At 34.7% G+C, this 20305-nt stretch overlaps 1 protein-coding gene across 1 annotated transcript in view; it reads right to left on the minus strand.

Moving 5' to 3' along the window:
• Positions 1–20305, minus strand: part of PIGK (phosphatidylinositol glycan anchor biosynthesis class K) — a gene marked incomplete at both ends in the record, with an annotated part of 104237 nt that overhangs the window by 42919 nt on the left and 41013 nt on the right. The window contains 4 exons of the mRNA XM_080692975.1: positions 13597–13769; positions 17510–17620; positions 17813–17930; positions 19270–19366. Coding sequence (XP_080549101.1) covers positions 13597–13769; positions 17510–17620; positions 17813–17930; positions 19270–19366 — 499 coding nt within the window. The remainder of the gene's footprint in view (positions 1–13596; positions 13770–17509; positions 17621–17812; positions 17931–19269; positions 19367–20305) is intronic.

Consider the following 20305-nt stretch of genomic DNA (forward strand, 5'->3'; position numbering starts at 1 on the left):
AGCCAGAGCGGCTGGCTTCAAACCTGCGCGATCCTCCTGTCTCCGCCTCCCAAGCGCGGGGATTACAAGCGTGCGCCACCACGCCCGGCTATCAAGCTCCTTTTTAAATGTGTAAACTTTTGTTTAAAAAATATTCTGTAGCCATGTTACTGGGTAATTAAAAGTTTACATGTTTTTCTCCCTAATGAGATAAATCTTTTACAATTATTTGCGTTCTTTATGCTTGAAAATGTTCTTAAATCTATTTTGCCTAATACTAGCATATGTACATAAGCTTTCTTTTGGTTAGCAATGCCTGGTAATCTTTTTATTTTCAGATATTTGACACCATTACATTTTATGTCTGTAACATTTCTTTTTATTCTAATTTGATCTCTAAACTCTTAAAATCAGTTTAAATTTATTGTGATAAGTAGCATCATTTTCCTTTTTATTTTGTAATTTCTATTTGTCTTGTATTTTGTCTATATTTCATTTGTATTCTTTCACCTTTTCAGGGATTTTTTACTTCTTTTTTCTCCTGTATGATTTCTGATTTTATTTCCTCTATTTCTACTCGCTTAGTGGTCACTCTCAAAATATCAATAGCATACTTATTTAATGCTAGAATTTAGAATTTCTGTCCCTTTTTCAAAACAAAATGAGTACTTAAAAATACTTTATTTTTATTTATTTATTTTATTTTTTCCAGTACTGTAGCTGAAACCCAGGGGCATTCTACTGCAGAGCTACATTCCCAGCCCTATTTTTAATTTTTTTTTTGGTGGATCTGAGAATGGAACTCAGGAGCATTTGACCTCCGAGCTCTACCCCCTGCCCTATTTCTTATTCTTTAGTTTGAAACAGGGTCTCATTGAGTTGCAGAGGGCCTCACTAAGTAGCTGAGGCTGTTTGCAAACCACCATTTTATTAGCTCAGCATTCTTTCCTGTGGTTAGATCTCCCTTCTGGCTAATTTTCCTTCTTCAAGAAGTGTGTCCCTTTAGTTGTACTAATACGAAACATTCTTAGCATTTATATTTGCAAATATCATTTTTGCTCATTCTCTAATGGTAGTTTAGCTGAGTACAAATTCTAGGCTGACAGTTATTTCCTTTAGTACTTTGTTGGTTTTCCTCTAATATCTTTTGGTTTCCACTCTTGCTATTACAGTGTTTGATGTCAACAGAGCAACTACCCCATGGTGGATACAGTTAGCCTTCCATATCTGGGTTCTGCATCTGCAGATTCAACAAACCACAAATCAAAACTATGGGGTGAGGGTAGAGTGGTATCTGTATTGAGCACATGAAGACTTTTCCTTCCTTGCCATTATTCCCTAAACAATATAGTTTAACAACTATTTATATAGCATTCACATTGCTTTAGGTATTATAAGCTAGAGATTATTTAAAGTATGCAGGAGGACAGTGTAGATTATACAGAAATACTATGCTGTTGTGTATAAGAGGCTTGAGCATCTGCAGATTTTAGTACCCACAGGGGAAAAGGGTCCTGGAAGATGTCAAGGGACTTTCAGCTGATTTTATATTTTCCTCAGGGGATCAGGGAAAGAGAAGGTGGTTTAAGGAGAGCTCTAAAATTTTATGAAGTGTAAACTCCTTATATTCTGATTTGGATTTTTTAAACTACCTTTAAAATGCAAAATCATAAACCACTTTCCCTTTTAATAATACACTGTAGTTATTTTATATTTTCTCCTTAGAACATTAGTCAATAGATTACAATATTACTCTCATACCCCATAATCTGTCCCTTGTACTTTCCATCCTTTTGTCTATCTTTTACACTGTGTATCTCTTGAGACTTAATGTTTTTATTTATCTGATATTCTTTTCAATTTTGGCGAATATTACAAAAATGGTTGAAGTCTTTTACTCCTTCCTGCATCAATTCATACTTTTTGTGATGTGACTTGGTAGCTTCCTCTAACAAAGCTACAGTCTATTTCTCTAGCTGCTAAATTTGGATTGGCTTTATGATCCCCTCTGTATAATAGGATGTAGTAAAAATAACAGTGTTCCAGTCCCATATTTAGGACTTACTAGGCCTTATAAAATACTTTTGGGACCCCTATCTCTGCCAGGTGAACTTGCTCAAGCTAACCTCATAGAGATGCGACTACATGGGAACTAAATCAATATCAAAAGACCTAGAAATATGAGATAGTCTAAAGAAGATCAGAAGTCACTTAGCAACCTAGAGATGAACATAAACAACATAACCTAGAAGAACCATGTAGCTGAATCTACCCTAAAATGTTGATCCTCAGAATCATATGCTAATCAGATGGTTGTTTAAAGACAGTTTTAGAATGTTTTTATGTGTTACTAGCTAGATAATACAGCTACTGTTTAACTTAATATTTTTTACTTTAATTTAAAAATTGGGGTTTTCAAATAGGAAAGTTCTATTTTTGATATTTTTCAAGATACCTGATCATTTTTTAAATCATCTTACAATCTTCCTACATTTCATGTCCTTTTTTCATTTTTAAAATGAATGGTTGTTCCATATTTTGTACTTGATAATTGAAACATCTGATGTTCTTATAGGTAAAAGTTTGTTGATTCTTCCGTATTGTGAAAGGTAGAATTCTGGGCTAGCCTTCATGATTCTCATCCCCTGGTATTCATGCCAGGTACAATCTGCTTTCTTTTAGCACAAGCAGGACTGTGACAATGATGAATTTCACTCCTGTGATAAAATTTACATTATATGGCAAAGGTAAACAAACTCTGCAAATATAATTAAGGTCCCAAATCAGTTCATAATGAGTTTATCAAAAACAGACTGTCTTGGACAGACTTGACCTAATCAGGTGATCCACTAGAAGGAATTGGTCTCGTTTTTAAGTCAAATAGATTCAAAGTGATAAGAGATTCGACTAGTAACCTTGAAAGAAGCAAACAGCCATACTGCAAATTGCCTAGTGAGGGGCCCATGAAGCAAGGACCTACTGCAGCCTGTTGGAATTAAGAATTGTTCTTGGGTGACATTGAAAGAAAATGGGGGACTCAACCCTACACATGTAAGGAACTAAATTTTGTCCACAGTGAGTGAGCTTGGAAGAAAACTCCAAGTCTCAGATAAAATCACAGCACTGGGTTACATTTTATTTCAGCCAGTGAAACTTTGGACAAAGGATCAGGCTGATACCCAGTCTTCAGAACTATAGGTACTGTAAAAAGTAAATCGGTAATACTTTACCCTAACATTTGGTAGTTATACAGCAATAGAAAACTAATTACTCTCTTAGTGGCATATCTTCTCAAAAATACAGTTTCGGATTATAAGCACACATCTGACTGAACTTAATCTGTGAGGATTCTGAGGAACCAAAATTGAGGGTAATCCTTCCAAACAAAATCTGAGTTTGTTTCTGTGTGGCTTTGGATTGCTATCAATCTCATATACCTTCAGTTGAATTTCTTGACTTAATTAGATCAAGAAAATTACAACCCTTTACCACCTGAGAGTGTGACTATACTTAAATATTTTCAGAGAAGCCTTTTTCTTTTCCCACCTATAACCAAAGCACATCAAATAAATTTTTATATTTTCTTCTTCTAAAGACTGATTTTCATTCCAAACCATAATTTGAGCGAGAATAAAGCAGAAGTTAATTATTTTATAAAAAAAGGTCTTATGCCCTAACTATCCGATACAAATGGATCCATAGTTTTGACCCTTATACATAACTACTCCAACTCAAGAATCTACATTCTGTATCAGCGATTATCATTTAGTTACCTACCTTAGCAAAGCTCTCCTAGACATTTCTTCTGAGAGATACTTTTAGCAATAAGCTCTTACAAATAACTTTCTGCTTATAAATGAACAGGGCAATTGCAGGATAAGGCACATAGTTCCTGCAAAGGCACATCTGAATTAAGGTGCAGATGAACAGATTATAGATTGGCCCAAGAAGGAACCTAAACCACATGAGATCCACATGAAGTCAAAACACATAAAATCAGGAGACTTTTACAGTAAACCTAAGCTGACCTTAAAAAGAGAGTTGGAGCCGGGCGTGGTGGCACACGCTTGTAATCCCTGCGCTAGGGAGGCGGAGGCAGGAGGATTGCGCAGGTTCAAAGCCAGCCACGCTGGCTTATGAGACCCTGTTTCAAAATTATTAAAAAAAAAAATTGGTCTGGGAGTGTAGCCCAGAGGTAGAAGGGCTTCCAGGAACCCCAGTACCACCCAAAAAAAAAAAAAAAAGAGAGAGAGTTAGAGTTTGCTGCCAGCTGCATGTTTGGAATATCAGCTGCCGCCATCTATAAACCCTGTAGGAAGCTGAATCCTCCTAGCTCCTCCTTCCATTGAATAAGGGGGTGAGAGAGTGCTGATTTTAGTCCACTCTGGAAAAGGCCAGCAATGCTAGCCATCAAGCAACATTGTCTCCTCTCTACACACCTCCTAAAAGCTAATAAGTTATGTATTTAAAAGTACATTTTTGTTCATCTGTAGAATACTTAAGGTATTTAATAATGAGGATTTTGTAGAAAAATCCAGTCAGAAATAATCCCAAAAGTAGAGGTAATGGATTACTCTTTACTATTAACTAAAACTATATGTTTCAGTTATATTAATTTTTTTTCTGGAAAAAGTGAAATATAACACATTCTCTTTTTTTGGTGATACTGGGGTTCCTGGAAGCCCTTCTACCTCCGGGATACACTCCCACGGGCTACACTCCCAGACCTATTTTTTACTTTTTTTGTGGAAACAGGGGCTCTTAATCCAGCGCGGCTGGCTTCGAACCTGTGCGATCGATCCTCTTGTCTCCGCCTCCCAAGCGCGGGGATTACAAGTGTGGGCCACCACGCCCGGCGAAATATATCACATTCTGAAAATTACAGAATATTCTTTACTGAGAAATATTTCCTTCTGATGAAATCTGAAGCTATAGATGCCAAAGTCCATTAAAGGCAAGTTGTATTTTTATATCCAAAGTAAAAAGATTTTCCATATTCTGTGTTAATTATTGATCTTTACATGCTTGTTATTACCAAAAGTTACCTTACATCTGAATTTTCTTTTTTTTTTTTTTTATGGTACTTGGGATGAAACCCAGGGGCCTTCTACCTCTGAGCTACACTCCCAGACCTATTTTATATTTTGTTTGGAAACATGGTCTCACTAAGTTGCTAAGAGCCTCACTAAGTAGCTGAGGCTGGCTTCGAACCTGTGTGATCCTCCTGTCTCAGCCTCCCAAGTGCTGGAATTAAAGCCTGCACCACCACACCTGGCTTTGTATCTGAATTTTCAAAGCATTGCCATACCTAATTTTCAAAAATATATTAAAAAACCCTCTAACCTTAATATTAAAACCATATTGCACATATATTTGATGATTTTCTCGTGTAGAGATATGTATTACAATTAAAGCACACTAAACAAACAATAAGGCTTTTTGCTTTAAAGCACAGGTTAGTGTTTTCCCTTCAGTTAGATGGAAGGTTTTAAATGTACAGGTCATGCTTATTCAAAGCAATCACAACAGTTCCAATTTTATGTCTTGCCACAGCTCGTTATTGCCTGTCTTCACACCTTAGAGCCAAAGTGCAGAAGATTGTCGCAAAGCACACAATCTTTAAAACACCTAACAGAAATCTACAATATTACGCTCCTCCTCTTCAGTATGTATGTACTCTAAATGTACACATCTTTGGTATAAAGAAATAAACATTTTTTAAAATTAGATATACTAATTTTAATAAAACTCAATTTAATTGTTCATCAACTATCTCTGAATCTCACACTGGCAATAGCGCAGATCAAGCAAATGAGATCCATTACCACTCACAATGTGGGAAAATGAATTCTTAGCCAACATTCACATTTAGTTATCATGTGATAAATACAGATATTTTAGGATCATATCCTATGAATTTATATGTTATCAATTTCTATTTGTTTTTTTCTTCTTGAGAACTCATAATATATTAATAAAATTAGAAGTTGATATCAACCGATAAACAGAGAAAGGCTCATATTAAAGTAAATGAACTTTATCAAATTCATTTAAAAATTCCACAATTATATTATGTCCCCTTAGTAAAAATAACATCAAAATAATTTGTCACAATTTCATCTAATTAAAGATATTAAAGTCAGCCGGGCGTGGTGGTACACTCTTGTAATCCCAGCACTTGGGAGGCTGAGACAGGAGGATCGCAGGTTTGAAGCCAGCCTCATCTACTTAGTGAGGCTCTCAGCAACTTAGTGAGACCCTGTTTCCAAATAAAATATAAAATAGGGCTGGGAGTATGGCCCGGAGGAAAAAAGCCTCTGGTTTCCACCCCCAGTACCACAAAAAAAAAAAAAAGCAAAGTCTAGAATATCACTGAATATGATAAGAACTCTATCAATATGAACGTAAATAAAAATAAGCTAATCAGTGTTAGTAAATTAATGTCATTTGCAGCTCAAATGAAAATTGTCAATATATTTTTGTTTCATGAAGAAATATGTTTCCTTTTTCACATAAACATTTAATTTCTACCAAGACATGGTCAAAATCAAACAATGCTTTAATATTTTTCAGTCTCCTGAAATTTTTTAGCTTTATGAGAAAATTAAGTTTGAAATGAGCAATTTTGATTACCTTATAGAATTTATCTATTACATTTATAGAAAAATGTACCTTACACAATGCTACATTACTTCCATTTTGACTTATTTTTTAAAAGTTTATTATAAATTTCCAATTAAGCAAATAGCCCAGAGAAAGTGAGTTTTCTAATACATGTCATAGCTGTGACCCAGAACTTTTATCAAACATGAAGGATATCACCAGCAAAGACCTGAGGACCCTGTCCCTTACTTGCCATGTTCACTTTTGTCCCACATAAAACTTATAGGTAGTTTCCAAATATTATATCAGAATGCATATTCTCAAATACTAATAGGCTATCATAATGAAGTAAAACGTATATAAGAATTATTAGTAAGATAAAAACATAGCCGGGCATGGTGACGCACGCTTGTAATCCCTGCACTTGGGAGGCAGAGACAGGAGGATCACACAGGTTCAAAGCCAGCCGTGGTTTAAGAGACCATTTCCACATAAAAAAGTATTAAAAAAAATAGGTCTGGGAGTGTAGCCCATGGGAGTGTAGCCAGAGGTAGAAGGGCTTCCAGGAACCCCAGTACCACCAAAAACAAAAAAAAAAAAAAAAAAAAACATAAAGGAAATAAAGTGGCTTAGTTTGTTTTTGTTTTTTTTCAGTACTGGGGATGGAACCTAGGGGCATTCTACCTCCAAGCTACACCCACAGCCCAAAACAGGGTCTCACTGAGTTGCAAAGGGCTTCACTAAGTAGTACCCAAAGCTGTCCACAAACTGCAAACCTCCTGTCTCAGCCTCCTAAATGCTGGAATTACAAGCATGCACTAGTGAGACCTTGTTTCAAAGCAAAAAATAAAAAATAGAGCTGGGGTGTAGCTCAAAGGTAGACTGCCCCTGGGTTCCATCCCCAGAACGGAAAAAAACAGTCTGAACCCAGGGCTTTGCACATGCTATGCAAGCGCTTTACCACGGAGCAACATTCCCCATGCCCCTGAAATAGATTTTTTAAAAATTCAACAATGTAAGTAAATATGAGAAGACCAGGCTAACAATAATTCCTGTCAGAATGGGTCACATGTGGCATGGCTGATAAAAATGCAAATCAAGCTACATAAATAGCACTTATATAGTGGACCAAATAAAAAAGGTAAAACTACACGGTTCTACTGGATAAAAAACATCAACATGGCTGGAATGAGTTTTAAATGGTAAGGATAACTATATTCATTTTATATACATTATCCCCAATCCTCAAAATTACTTAAAAAGGTTTAAGGGTTTAAAAAGGTTCTTGGAGGTAGAATGCCCCCAGGTTCAATTCCCAGTACCAAAAAGAAAAAAGCTTCCCACAGATTTTGTGGGTAAAGTTACATATTATTAGGTTTCCTCAACAATCCAAATTAGATAAAAAGAAATTATTAGCACTTTTTTAAACTGACAATCCAGTATCAAGTCTTTTTCTCCCAAGTGATCTGAAAAGACAAGTACCATGATTAATATGAAGATATACCTCCCTTAATCTCTAGCATTTTTAAAAGATTATTCCACATGTACTAGTACATAGTATTACTGCCATCTTCTGGTAAAACACAACTTCTCAATTCCTTATTGCATTTCTACAAATGAGAATCATCCAAATTTGAAATAACTGGCTTCTACTGATAAAAGCAGAACTGATCTTTTAAAATAATGGCTTAAATGTACTATAAACAGGATTCTGACAATAATTAACTTTTACCAGTACATGCAATGATCTTTCTCAGTAATGTTAAAAACTTATTGAGCACTTTATTTCTGAGATATAATTCCTGAGAATTACGTGATTGATAAGCAAAATGAAAATTAGTTACCTTAAAAACTATATGCAGCCGGGCGTGGTGGCGCACACTTGTAATCCCCGCGCTTGGGAGGCAGAGACAGGAGGATCGTGCAGGTTCGAAGCCAGCTGCGCTGGTTTAAGAGACCCTGTTTCCAAATAAAAAAGTATAAAAATAGGCCTGGGAGCGTAGCCCAGAGGTAGAAGGGTTACCAGGAACCCCAGTACCACAAAAAAAAAAAAAAAAAAAAACCTATATGCAAGCTGAACATGGTGGCACATGCCTATAATCCTATAATCCCAGTACTTAGAAGACTGAGATAGGAGGATCACGGGTTCAAGGACAACCTTAGCAACTAAGTGAGACCCTCAGCAACAAAGTTAAAAACCAATACATTCCAGCAAGGATGTGGGGAAATAGGAACTCTTCAACACTGTGGTAGGACTGCAAATCAGTAGTGGGACTGCAAATTAGTACAGCCACTATGGAGATCCAAGTGGAGATTTCCTCAGAAAATTGGGTCAACCATATGTTCCAGCTGTATATATATATCACTCCTGGGTATCTTTCCAAAGGGACTGATTGACATCAGAATAGTATAGTAATATGTGCATATGTATGTTTATAGCAGTGGAATTCACAATAGCCAAAATACTAACCTAGGTGTTTATCAACAGATTAATTGATTACAAAATTATGGGATATTCCACACAATGGAATTCTACTCAGCAATAAAGAATAAAATCACATTATTTTCAGGAAAATGAATGGACCTGGAGAACATTATATTAAGATTAGCCAGACATAGAAAGTGAAGTCATATGTTTTCTGTCACATGCAGAAGCTAGGAAGTAATTGGGATACCAGAGGATTTCAGATAATGGAGGAGAAATTCTAGTGGAGGTAAGGAAGAGGAGTGGGGGGAAGAGGAGAATCAATGAAGAAATCACTTCCATTGAATTATATACACATGTGAAAATACCAATGTCAATCTCAATATACTGTACGAGGAAGGAAGGGAATGGGAAGGAGTCAGGGGAAAGCCCACCAAGAGCTTTATGCATGTGTGTTGCTATCACTATAACCACATTACGATTCAAGATTATAATGCATCAATAAAGGTATTTTTTTAAATGGAAAATAGAAGGGGCTGAGAGGGTAGCTTGGAGGCAGAGTGCCCCTGTACTCAATCCAAGGTACAAAAAAGAAAAAAAAATTCCGATTTTATAGATATAGAAACAAAGCAGAGGAATACACATTGGTTGTCCAAGATTAAACAGCCAATGGCAGAGGATCTGAATTCAGGAGCAGACTCTAATGTCTTTGCTTTTGATTACTATGCTATAATAATATCTCCTACAATGATCGATGGTAAATATTTTAAACTTATTTAGAGCATTAAGTCTTAATTAGGTGGACTAGATAATACCATAATTAGTATGATAATTAGGAGTCACAGAATATAGATTCAAAGACTTCAAAGAAACCTGTGACACAGGCTGTAATCTCAACTCTTGGGAAGCAGAATCGGGAGGATCACAACTTAAGGGTCACCCTGTGTAGACCCTGTTTCAAACTTAGCAGACCCTGTCCCAAAATAAAACTTAAAAGAAATGGCTGGGGAAATAGCTCAGAGGAAGAGCACTCCTACATTCAAATTCCAATAGAAAAAAAAATTTTTTTTTAACAAAAGAAATCTTAACAGTCCTGGTCCTATGATAAGTACTTTCTCATATATTTCAGAACCTTATTCTCTGATGGATTAAATTCAAATGGTTTTATAAATAATATTACATCACTTCTGGATATTACACAAATTTAGTTTTAGGTCTTATATATGAAATGTTAATAAATATTAGTTTATTACTGCTGCTAGAAAACTATTGCTCCTAGTAAGCATGAAAATTACCAATTTATATTTGGGGATGTTTTATTTATATGAAAAATATAGTACTATATTGTGCTATACTCTTTATATACACTGATTTCTTAAGATCATAAAGCAACTCAATGCATATTTTTAATTATATATTGGAAAAAGTTGCTAAAAACTATTTATGAAATGATAAACGTATTTCATAACTATACCAATAAAAACTTTGTGCATATAAAATGAAAAAAATGGATAATTATAAGTTTGGGTACTGTTGTAAATCAGATGAATCATATCTAATTTGTGAAATTTCATTTTAATGAGATCTTAAATAAATAAAATGATAAACCATTATAAGTAATAACATAAATGATCAAATAAGATGCTTAAGAAAACACAGAATTATACTGACTGATAGACAAGTTAATAACCTGGAAAAATGTAGTAGTATAGAAAAGAGAGAAATTCTCTTAACTATTATTTGAGCAATTTCATTGATTTATTTTTCGGTTCATAAAGTCTCACCATCTTATCAATTTACCATAAGCAATTTTCAGTGAATACTTTGATAAGAGTTTTATAATTAAACATGTACATTTAACTTCTGATTTAATTTCTGAATAAACAGAAAAAGGTTAGAATCCCTATGATCATGATATAATATACACTATAGTAGGTCCTTTACATTTCCATATAAATTTTGTGTTTCACACACACATATAAGCCTAGTACTTGAGATAGGAGAATCATAGTTTCAAGATCAGCCTCAGCTACTTAGTGAGGCCCTCTGCAACTTAGTTAGATCCTGTTTAAAAATAAAGAATTAAAAAAAAAAAAGGTCTGGGGGTGTAACTCAGAGGTAGTATGCCCCTGGGTTCAATCCCCAGTACCACAAAAAATTAATTAAATTTTGGAATAAGGTTTTCAATCTCTTAAAAATAAATAAATAAATAATCCTGCTGGAACTTTTATTGGATCAGGTCTATCAAACCAGAATCCCAAAACACAGAGTCATTATAAAAATCTATTGTACTCTGTATTTGAGCAAAAAATAAAAAACTAAATAAATCTAAGTAACTGCCAAGATATGTGTATGGATTGGAGAGGCCAGTATTAAGCTACTCATAATTCCTAAATTTATATAGTCAATCTAATACCCATCAAAATCTCGATATACTTCCTTCCTTTCCTCCCTCCCTCCCTTTCTTCCATTCTTCGTGCAACTGAAGGTAGATTGGTGTGGTGATACACACCTGCAATCCCAGTATTTGGGAGGCTGAGACAGGAGGATCACAAATTTGGGGCTAACCTTGGCAACTTAGCCAAATCCTTTCTTAAAATTAAAGTGGGCTTGCCAGGCGTGGTGGCACACGCTTGTAATCCCTGCACTTGGGAGGCTAAAACAGGAGTATTGCATAGGTTCAAAGCCAGCCTCAACTACTTAGTGAGGCTCTCAGCAACTAAGTGAGAGCCTGTTTCCAAATAAAGTATAAAACAGGTCTGGAAGTATAGCCTGGAGGTAGAAAAGCCCCTGGGTTCCACCATGGGTACCACACACACACACAAAAAAAAAAAAAAAATTAAATGGGCTAGGAGTATAGTTCAATGATAGAGAAGCCATGGATACAATCCCCAGCAGCCTAAAAAAAGAAAAGGAAAGAAAAAAAGAAAAGGAAAGGAAAGAAAAGGAAAGGTATGGCTCAGTGGTAGAAAACTTGTCTAACATGCTGGAGGAATACAGGAGCCTATTAACATTGTTCTCCTGGAGCACAATAAGAACCAAAGTTCCCATAGATTAATTGAATAAATTATACTAGTAATGATTTTTAAGAGATAGGACCTCACTCTATTGCCTGGGCTGGCCCCTAACTCCTGAACGCAAGCCATCCTCCTGCCTGAGCCTCCTGAGTAGCTGGGACTACAGGTCCCTGTCACTACATCTGTTTTGTAACCTCAATTATGAACCTCATGGTAAAAGGCCACAATCTCAGTAAAAATTTATCTGTAAACACTAGAGGGTGCTCTAATTCAACAGTGCTTGGTACCTGGTTTTAAAATTTTAAATAATTTTCTTCTCAAAGATAAAGTATGACACTCTTCAGCACTAACAATGTCTGATTTCAAACTAATACACAGAGAAAAGCGGCAAAATTCAATTTTTTAAGAATATGTAACAAAACTTGGCTGAATTCCACTACAATAATTTTTATGATCCAATGATTATATATTTAATATTATGTTGAAAGAATAGAAAATAAGTACAAAAGTACAAAGATGACCCTTAGCTATAGAAGAGATTAATTCAATGCTTAAATGGTTAAGAGAAGGTAAATAAAATTATGTTCAAGACAAATTATAAAATAAATTTGGTAAAATATAAATGCTAATCCTAAGTATTAAAGTATATCTTAGTCATTTTTAGAAAGACAATATGAAAGCTCTTATTTAAACAAGAAATAAAAAGAGATTTTTGCTATAGGATCTTCATCTGCTATGTTAAAACATTTTTAAACCAATAACTACAGGGATTTGGAAAAGAAATGCATCTAAGGCTTTGAATACCTAGAATAGAACATAATTAATATAAATTCTAAATATTAATGAAAAATAGTTCATGGTGATTTTTGGATTTATTTCTGCCACGTTCATAACTTCAACTATAAATCTTTGAAATTTTTGAAACACTGAAAAATAAGTGTTGCCATTTGGTAATCCAAAACATTTCTCTGGAATGTGATAATATTATATAATAACAAATTTAGATTGCTAACAAAATATTAAGTATTTCAAAAAAATGACTATTAACTGAGCCATTATTTAATCTTAGTATGGTACTCTGCCTTTGAGGAAAAAATTAATAATATTAGTACTTCTAAAATTCTTATATCCAAAGTCAAACAATTTCTTTCAACCTTTTTCACAGAAACACGCATGTGCACTCACTGCTCATGCACAATGAGTGAGCACCTGCCTTGTTCCTCTCTCATGTCTGCCCTAATGAATTACCAAGAGCCCCAGTAGAAAAGTGTGGCTCTGTGATGGACAAGATTTATGTTATGGGCAAAGTTTTAGGCCTTACTAGTAAGTCTCAAATTGCACTACAATCAATAGTGTATTTTTGAAATGCTAACATAATTGTAATGATGATATTTACTTCCCGTTAATATTTAAGTTTCCATAAATCTGTAAACCCTGGGGCCTATATAAAGTGAAGACTGGGTGGAAATGTGGAACTGCTTACAAACACCAACTTTTCTCTTAAGGTTTCATAAAAATATACAAAAAGTGAGAATAGAATATTCTACTCAAATAATAATTTTAAATGAATACCTTCTTTCTATGGCTTCTGAATCCCGTTGCAAGCTGATCATCTCTGTTGTAATTTCCACTTTACGTACACTTCCAAAGAAATCAGTTATCAGAACATTTTTAGGATCTCTCTGAAAAAGATCAGTACGATGTCCAGGAGTAGAAACACAGAGACTTTTGGGACATACTTGAAACTGAAAAATAAAATAAACAAACGCACACATGCATACATATACATAATTTGTTAAATCAGGAGACATAATAAAGGACAGTCTAGAGTATTGAAGCCCTCCCAAATCTAAACAAGATACTAATTCTAAAGATTACAGCCTATCTACCATAATATTTGGCATTCTAAGAAAACTAAACAGACATCAGAAGAGTGATAAAAGAAAGCTGACCATGGAGGTCATGAAGCCCATTCCTTCCTTCAAGAATATTTATCATCAGTCTTATTTCCTTATTGCCCTCTGCAATGATAACCACAGGTCTTAACATTTCTCATTTTAATTTTCAATAACCCCCTTCACTTATACAATATCCATGTCCAAACAGTCTATATGTTTATTATCAAGGACAAGAATCATCAATATTCTAATTTCTGTGCAGTTACAAGTATTTCATTTCCCTAAAGTATGCTATACATTTCCTTCAATCTTGAAAACTTAACTTTTCCAATAAAAATTAATCAGTAATCCTACTATATTTAAAGGCACCATATAAATATGTTGCTGTCATATTTCCTTATTCATTCAATAAATATTCAATAAACATTTCTATACCACATACTATAATCAAGTTCTACAGATAGTAAGATGTATAAAAAATAGTCCTTATACCTCTTATTTTAAGGTCAGACTCTTGAGGGCACACTAGAAATATTAACAATTACAGTTTATAATTACAACACTAAAAGAATAATAAAAGTACATGGCAAGAGTCACACATTCACAAAGAAAAAAAAACACATTACATGGAAGGTCCAGAGAATTCATATAACATTTAATAGTTTATAAATTGCTCTTCAAACTGTTATGTATATATACTTATGTATATATTTTATATTTTATGTATATATTCAATATTATTTGAGGAGGGTACTGAGAATTGAATCAGTGGGTATTCTACCTCTGAGCAATAGCTCCAGCCCTATTTTATTTTTTATTTTGAAATAGGGAGGGTCTTGATAAATTGCTGAGATTGGCCTTGAACCTGCTGTCCTACTGTCTCAGCCTCCCAATTACTAAGATTACAGGTGTGCTCCATTACACCTGGCATTTTTAAGAAACTAATCACCAGGGTTCTAATTTTGATGCTCCGGAAGCACATAATAAAGTACTATGAACACAACTAATTACTCAGCAAATTTAAATGCACTAGAGATATGTAAAACTGATGTAGGATAAAAGAAAATTTTTAAAGGAAAATATGTAGAAAGGAGACATGAAGGAAGAAGAAAAGAACATTTTAATTCAGAAGTTCTGCATATTTTTTCCAGACCTGATACCCCCCAAACCAGTCTCTCTTCCTGATCTATTACTCCCAAATTCCTAGGAAATCTATAAATTATAAAGTTAACTAAAAGTTTACTCACTTATGATAGTTACCATGTGTTTTGTTAACCCCTTCCCCAAGTAAACAGAGCAAGATAGTATTTGAGAAGCCTGTAATACGGTACTTTTCAGTGTTAGCTATTGATTAGACAATGGAAACCAGAAAATGACCGGTCCACCATTCCCTGACTTGTGATCACTGAATTATAGATCATCCTCATGTACTTTTCCGTAGCCACTCTTCACCAAGTTTCCTTTAAAAGAGGAGCCAGAACTCCAAATATGTCTCTTACACTCAGTATTTGTCCCCGTTCTCCCTTAAATGTGTAGTCCTTATTTTCTTATACTTCTGTTCCTCTACTGACACATGCTAAATTTCTTTTCCATTATATCTGTGAAGGACCCTGCTTTCCTAAGGTAAGTTCTCTTCTCTTTCTGGAATTCTTCTAGACTCTCTTCTGGAGAGATCTCTTCTCTCAGGGCAAAATTACTGTGCTAATAAGATGCAAGAAAATGGACCATTCTTACTGAACAAGAATCATTATTCAATTTCAAAATGGAACTGGGTACAGTGATACATGCCTGTATTGCTAGCTACTCTGGAGACCAAGGCAGGAGGATCACAAGTTCCAGATCAGCCTGGATAACTTAAAGAAACTCTGTCAAAACAAAATAAAAAGGGCTGGGAATGTAGCTCAGTGGTGGAGCACTACTTGCCTTGCATGTGGGAAGGCCTGGGTTCAATCCCCAGCACCACAAATAAATTTTTTTTAATAAAGGAGGAAAGGAAAGATGAGATAGTAGTAAGAAATGTTTATTCAAAACTAAATAGCAATTGTGAGTAATAATAAAAAGTAAAAGTCCACATAATTTCAATGGAAGAAGCACTTTTTAAAAATCCATTAGACATTCAAAATGTAAGGTACACATATTTTAAATTTATATAATGTACAATGCAAAACAAGAGTAAACTTCTAAATCAAAGTAAATAAAATCTCGGTGACTACAATTTTCTTAACGTTAAAATAGCATTATCACAAGTTTTAAAATTCAAATTTAAACCAAGACTTATTAACAGGTATTAAAATAGATAAACTCCAAACTGAAGTTAGTAATTGTAGGAAGTTTGACAGCCTATAGCAGGGATTTTCAGACTTCTAGAGTAGAATCCCTATTATAAAATGAAAACTTGACCAAAAAATGGTTTGCATATAATTTTTAAAAATCAATGCAAAGCTGCTAGGCTGAAATGTAGAGGGCAGAGTCCTGTGACTTCAGTGTCCCCTTTGTTCCTAAACTCCATGAAAGCAGAAACAGTGTCTACCTCTTTCACTGAGAACAGCAGGGACTGGATTGGCACTTGCAAACTCAAGAAATGTTTGTGAGTGAGTGAGCAAGATACAAGCTTTTGAAACAAAAGAGAAAATCATCTATACACAGAAATTATTCAGTCTAAACTTGTTTTAAACTTTTTATTATGCCTAATTTCAACAGCAACTTCAAAGTGATTTAATTAAAAGATATAATCAGCACTAAAAGACAGAAATTTTTTTTAACTAAATTTGACAAACCATGTCAAAAGACTGTGTTGAAATTTGTAGGGCACATAAAAATATTAAGACAAGTCTTCTTTTTTCCCAAGAGTTTCCCATTAAATAAGAAAGACTGTTACTCAGTAATGTCAATAAAAGATAGTTTATAATAAATGTTACAGAAGAAATAACGTTCTATAGAAGTTCTAGAAAGGTAAAATAAATTCTATCAGGGAAGAATTTGAGGGACGTCGCAAAGGGGATGGGATACATCTGATTTGACCCCCGAATAGGCAGAATTTCAAAAGTGTAATCTAAAAAGAAAAAATTACATTTCTGGCAGGGAATAGAGAATGAGCAAATGAATGAAAGCAGGAAAGTATCTCCGAAATAGCAAGTTCCCTGGGCGAAAGCTTTGGGCCTTTTGTGGTTGACACTAATAAGATGGAAAATTCAACAGCTTAACAGACCACAATTCAACATACAGAAGAGTAAAATGCAAAGGTCCAGAGAACAGACTTCACTTGCCACATTAAAATTAGGGTTGACGCCAGGCGTGGTGGTGCACGCTTGTAATCCCAGCATTTGGGAGGCTGAGACAGGAGGATCACAGTTCGTAGACAGCCTCAGCTACCTAGTGAGGCCCTTTGCAACTCAGTGAGACCCAGTTTCAAAATAAAGAACAAAAAATAGAACAGGTGGTGTAGCTCAGAGGTTGAATGCCCCTGGCTTCCATCCCCAGTACCAAAAAAAAAAAAAAAAAAAAAAAAAAAGATTAGGGTTGAACCTCCAGTGCCAAAAAGGGATTAGCATATCTACATGTTATAATCAAATCAAAGGAATACTCACAAGGTCATTCATATTAGTTTCACTAGCTGGATTAATTTCTTCCAAAAATTCCAATACATAAAATGTGTATCTATCCATAAGATGGACTCCAATTGCAGGATCAGGTTGATGCTGTGAAAAGAAAGCACATGTCTAATAGCATCATCGTAGCAAAACAGTTAACATATAAACAGAATTTCCTTCTATGTAAAAAATTTTAAGAATAAGAAATAACAGATATATTTAAAAATCACAAAAGTGATTTCATAAACAGCCTCAGATTCCAAAGACAGTTGCATCTACCAACGAGGAAAATGCACGTACCGAGAGTGAATCTTCTCCCACTTGGCTACTAGCTAGAGCCATTATGTTAGGAGAGTAAAATCGCTCATACATGGATGCTCCTTGACAAGTATCAATAATAAACAGCAGCTCATTATAGCTGAAAGAAAAGTGATAATATCTTTGATATGAATCATTCTGTTAATCATACATTAATATTCCTATATAATTTGCAGGATATGTTTAAGTAATATCTTAGCAATTGGTTAGCTAAAAATTTGGAGCGTTTCCAATAGAAATTTGGTATTACAAAAGTTAAAGGTATAATAGAAAGTTAGAAAGGTAAAGGAAACCACCCAAGAGGGAAAACTGGTTATGCTACAAAGTAGCTGCCTCAACATGTTTTCCTCTCCCTTCTGTAGGCCTGATGATGCAGAACCCAAACACTCAATTCAACAATCACTTATTTGGCATCCATGCTATCTTAGAAACTAAACTTCGTTCAGAAAAAGGTGTGGGGGAGGGCACCATCTTCAAAAACTCAAATATATCTAAATTGAAATGAAGTAAATATTACAAATAGTATATGAGTGTACCGTGCGCCTGACACTGCAGTGGGAATACAATAACCCCTGCCCTCAAAGAGCTTAGTCTAACATAGCAGAGTCCGAGGGTTCTATGAGCATTGAGGAATGAATCTAAGGAACTACAAAGAAAAGCAGGTCAGAAAAAGGTGGTGCCTGACATGGACAACAGCAGGTGACCACTATTTTATGTTATAGGGAAAGAAAGAGTACATAGCAGAGAAGTACCTAATATGAAAAATATAGAAGTGTGAGAATGGGAAATAATTCTGTGTTGCCAAAGTTTAGAGTAAACTTGGGGGAATGAAGGGAAATTGGTTTCAAACTGATAGAATAGCGTGAGTTATATTAAGACCGCATAAGAAGTCTGGATCTTGTCCTGTAAATTTGAGGAAGCTACCGAGCCGTTTTTGTTTGTTTTGTCTTGTTTTGCATTTTTTTAAGTGAAAGAATAATATAATCAGATCTCGATTTTACAAAAAGCTGGCTAGCTGGTGAAGGTACAAGTGGGAAGGAGGTAAGTTTCCTGGGAAGTTGTCCTCAGACACTATATCTAAGTAAACAGGAAACAATGCTCCTGCAAAGGAAGTACGAAATCCTGAACCACAATGTCCAAGACAGTGACAGAAGCCACATTCATATAACACATTTTTTTCTGATAACAGTTTGTGGAGGATCCTAAGGATCAGAAACATCTGAAGTTATGAATGGCAGTATAGTAAAACAAGAGCAAGCTCTGGAGTCTGCTCAGTTTGATGCAAATAATAAATATAAATGTAAAAGAGTAGAAAAATTAAAATAAGTTAAAATCTTATAAAAACAAACACTACACATCTATCATTGAAAATATAGGTATTAATTTATCTTATAAAAAATAAGTTAATGACTTCTTAAAAGAAGTCATTTGCTAATTACCGTCTTTTTTGCCACATTTGTTCAAATGCATCTGCAAGTTCTATGTTGGTAATTTCTTCAGAATCTTGAAATTTTAAGAAACCATTTCCACCATGCCCTTGGAGGAAAAGAAGATATACTGTTTTAAGATGCAAACTCCATACATCTAGATATGTATATTTACTTCATTCATTGTACTATTTTAATATTACTATTTTATACATGAAAATCTGTATGGTAAAAACAAATATAGATGTCTACCATATCAATTAAAGAGAATAATGACAGACTATAAAAAATAGTACAGCCAGGTGTGGTGGCGCACACTTGTAATCCCGATGCTTGGAAGGCTGAGACAGGATGATCGCACAGTTTCGAAGCCAGCCTCAGCTACTTAGTGAGGTTTTCAGTAACTTAGTGAGACCCCGTTTCCAATAAAATATAAAATAGGTCTGGGGGTATAGCCCAGAGGTAGAAAGCCCCTGGGTTCCACCCCTAGTATCACCAAAAAAAAAAAAAAAAAAATAAGTATCTTGAACAGTTTTCTATCATTCAATTCCAGAAACGCACATTTTTACTCTTATACTGGCTCTATGACTATATCAGATATTTATTCTACCCATAAAAATTTTTCAAATGCCAGACAAATATTTTTAGTAAGGAAAGAATTCAAGACACTAGCTAATCCCATGGTATCCTAATACTCGTGGTATCCTAATACCACTCATGGTATCCTAATAGTCGTGTATACTTAGAAAACTATCAATACCTGGAAGTGTGGCTCTCATCTAAAGTTGAATGTTTTTCCTATCACTGGCAGTAGTACCATGGGAGTTGGTCAGAAGATCGTGCCACTTATTATTTCAGGTACAATTCGTATGCTATGCCACTTACTCACTGTGTTATCTTAGGCAAATAATTTAATCTATGCCTCCCTTTCCTCAGCCATAAAGTGAGAAATGTATCAGCAGGATCATCACTAGCATCCTTCTATAACTGTTTTGTGTACATTTCTAGAAAAACCTTCCGCCAAGCATGGTGGCACATGCTTGTAATC

This window comes from Muscardinus avellanarius, assembly GCF_963383645.1.
Source record: "Muscardinus avellanarius genome assembly, chromosome: 3".
Lineage (NCBI taxonomy): Eukaryota > Metazoa > Chordata > Mammalia > Rodentia > Gliridae > Muscardinus > Muscardinus avellanarius.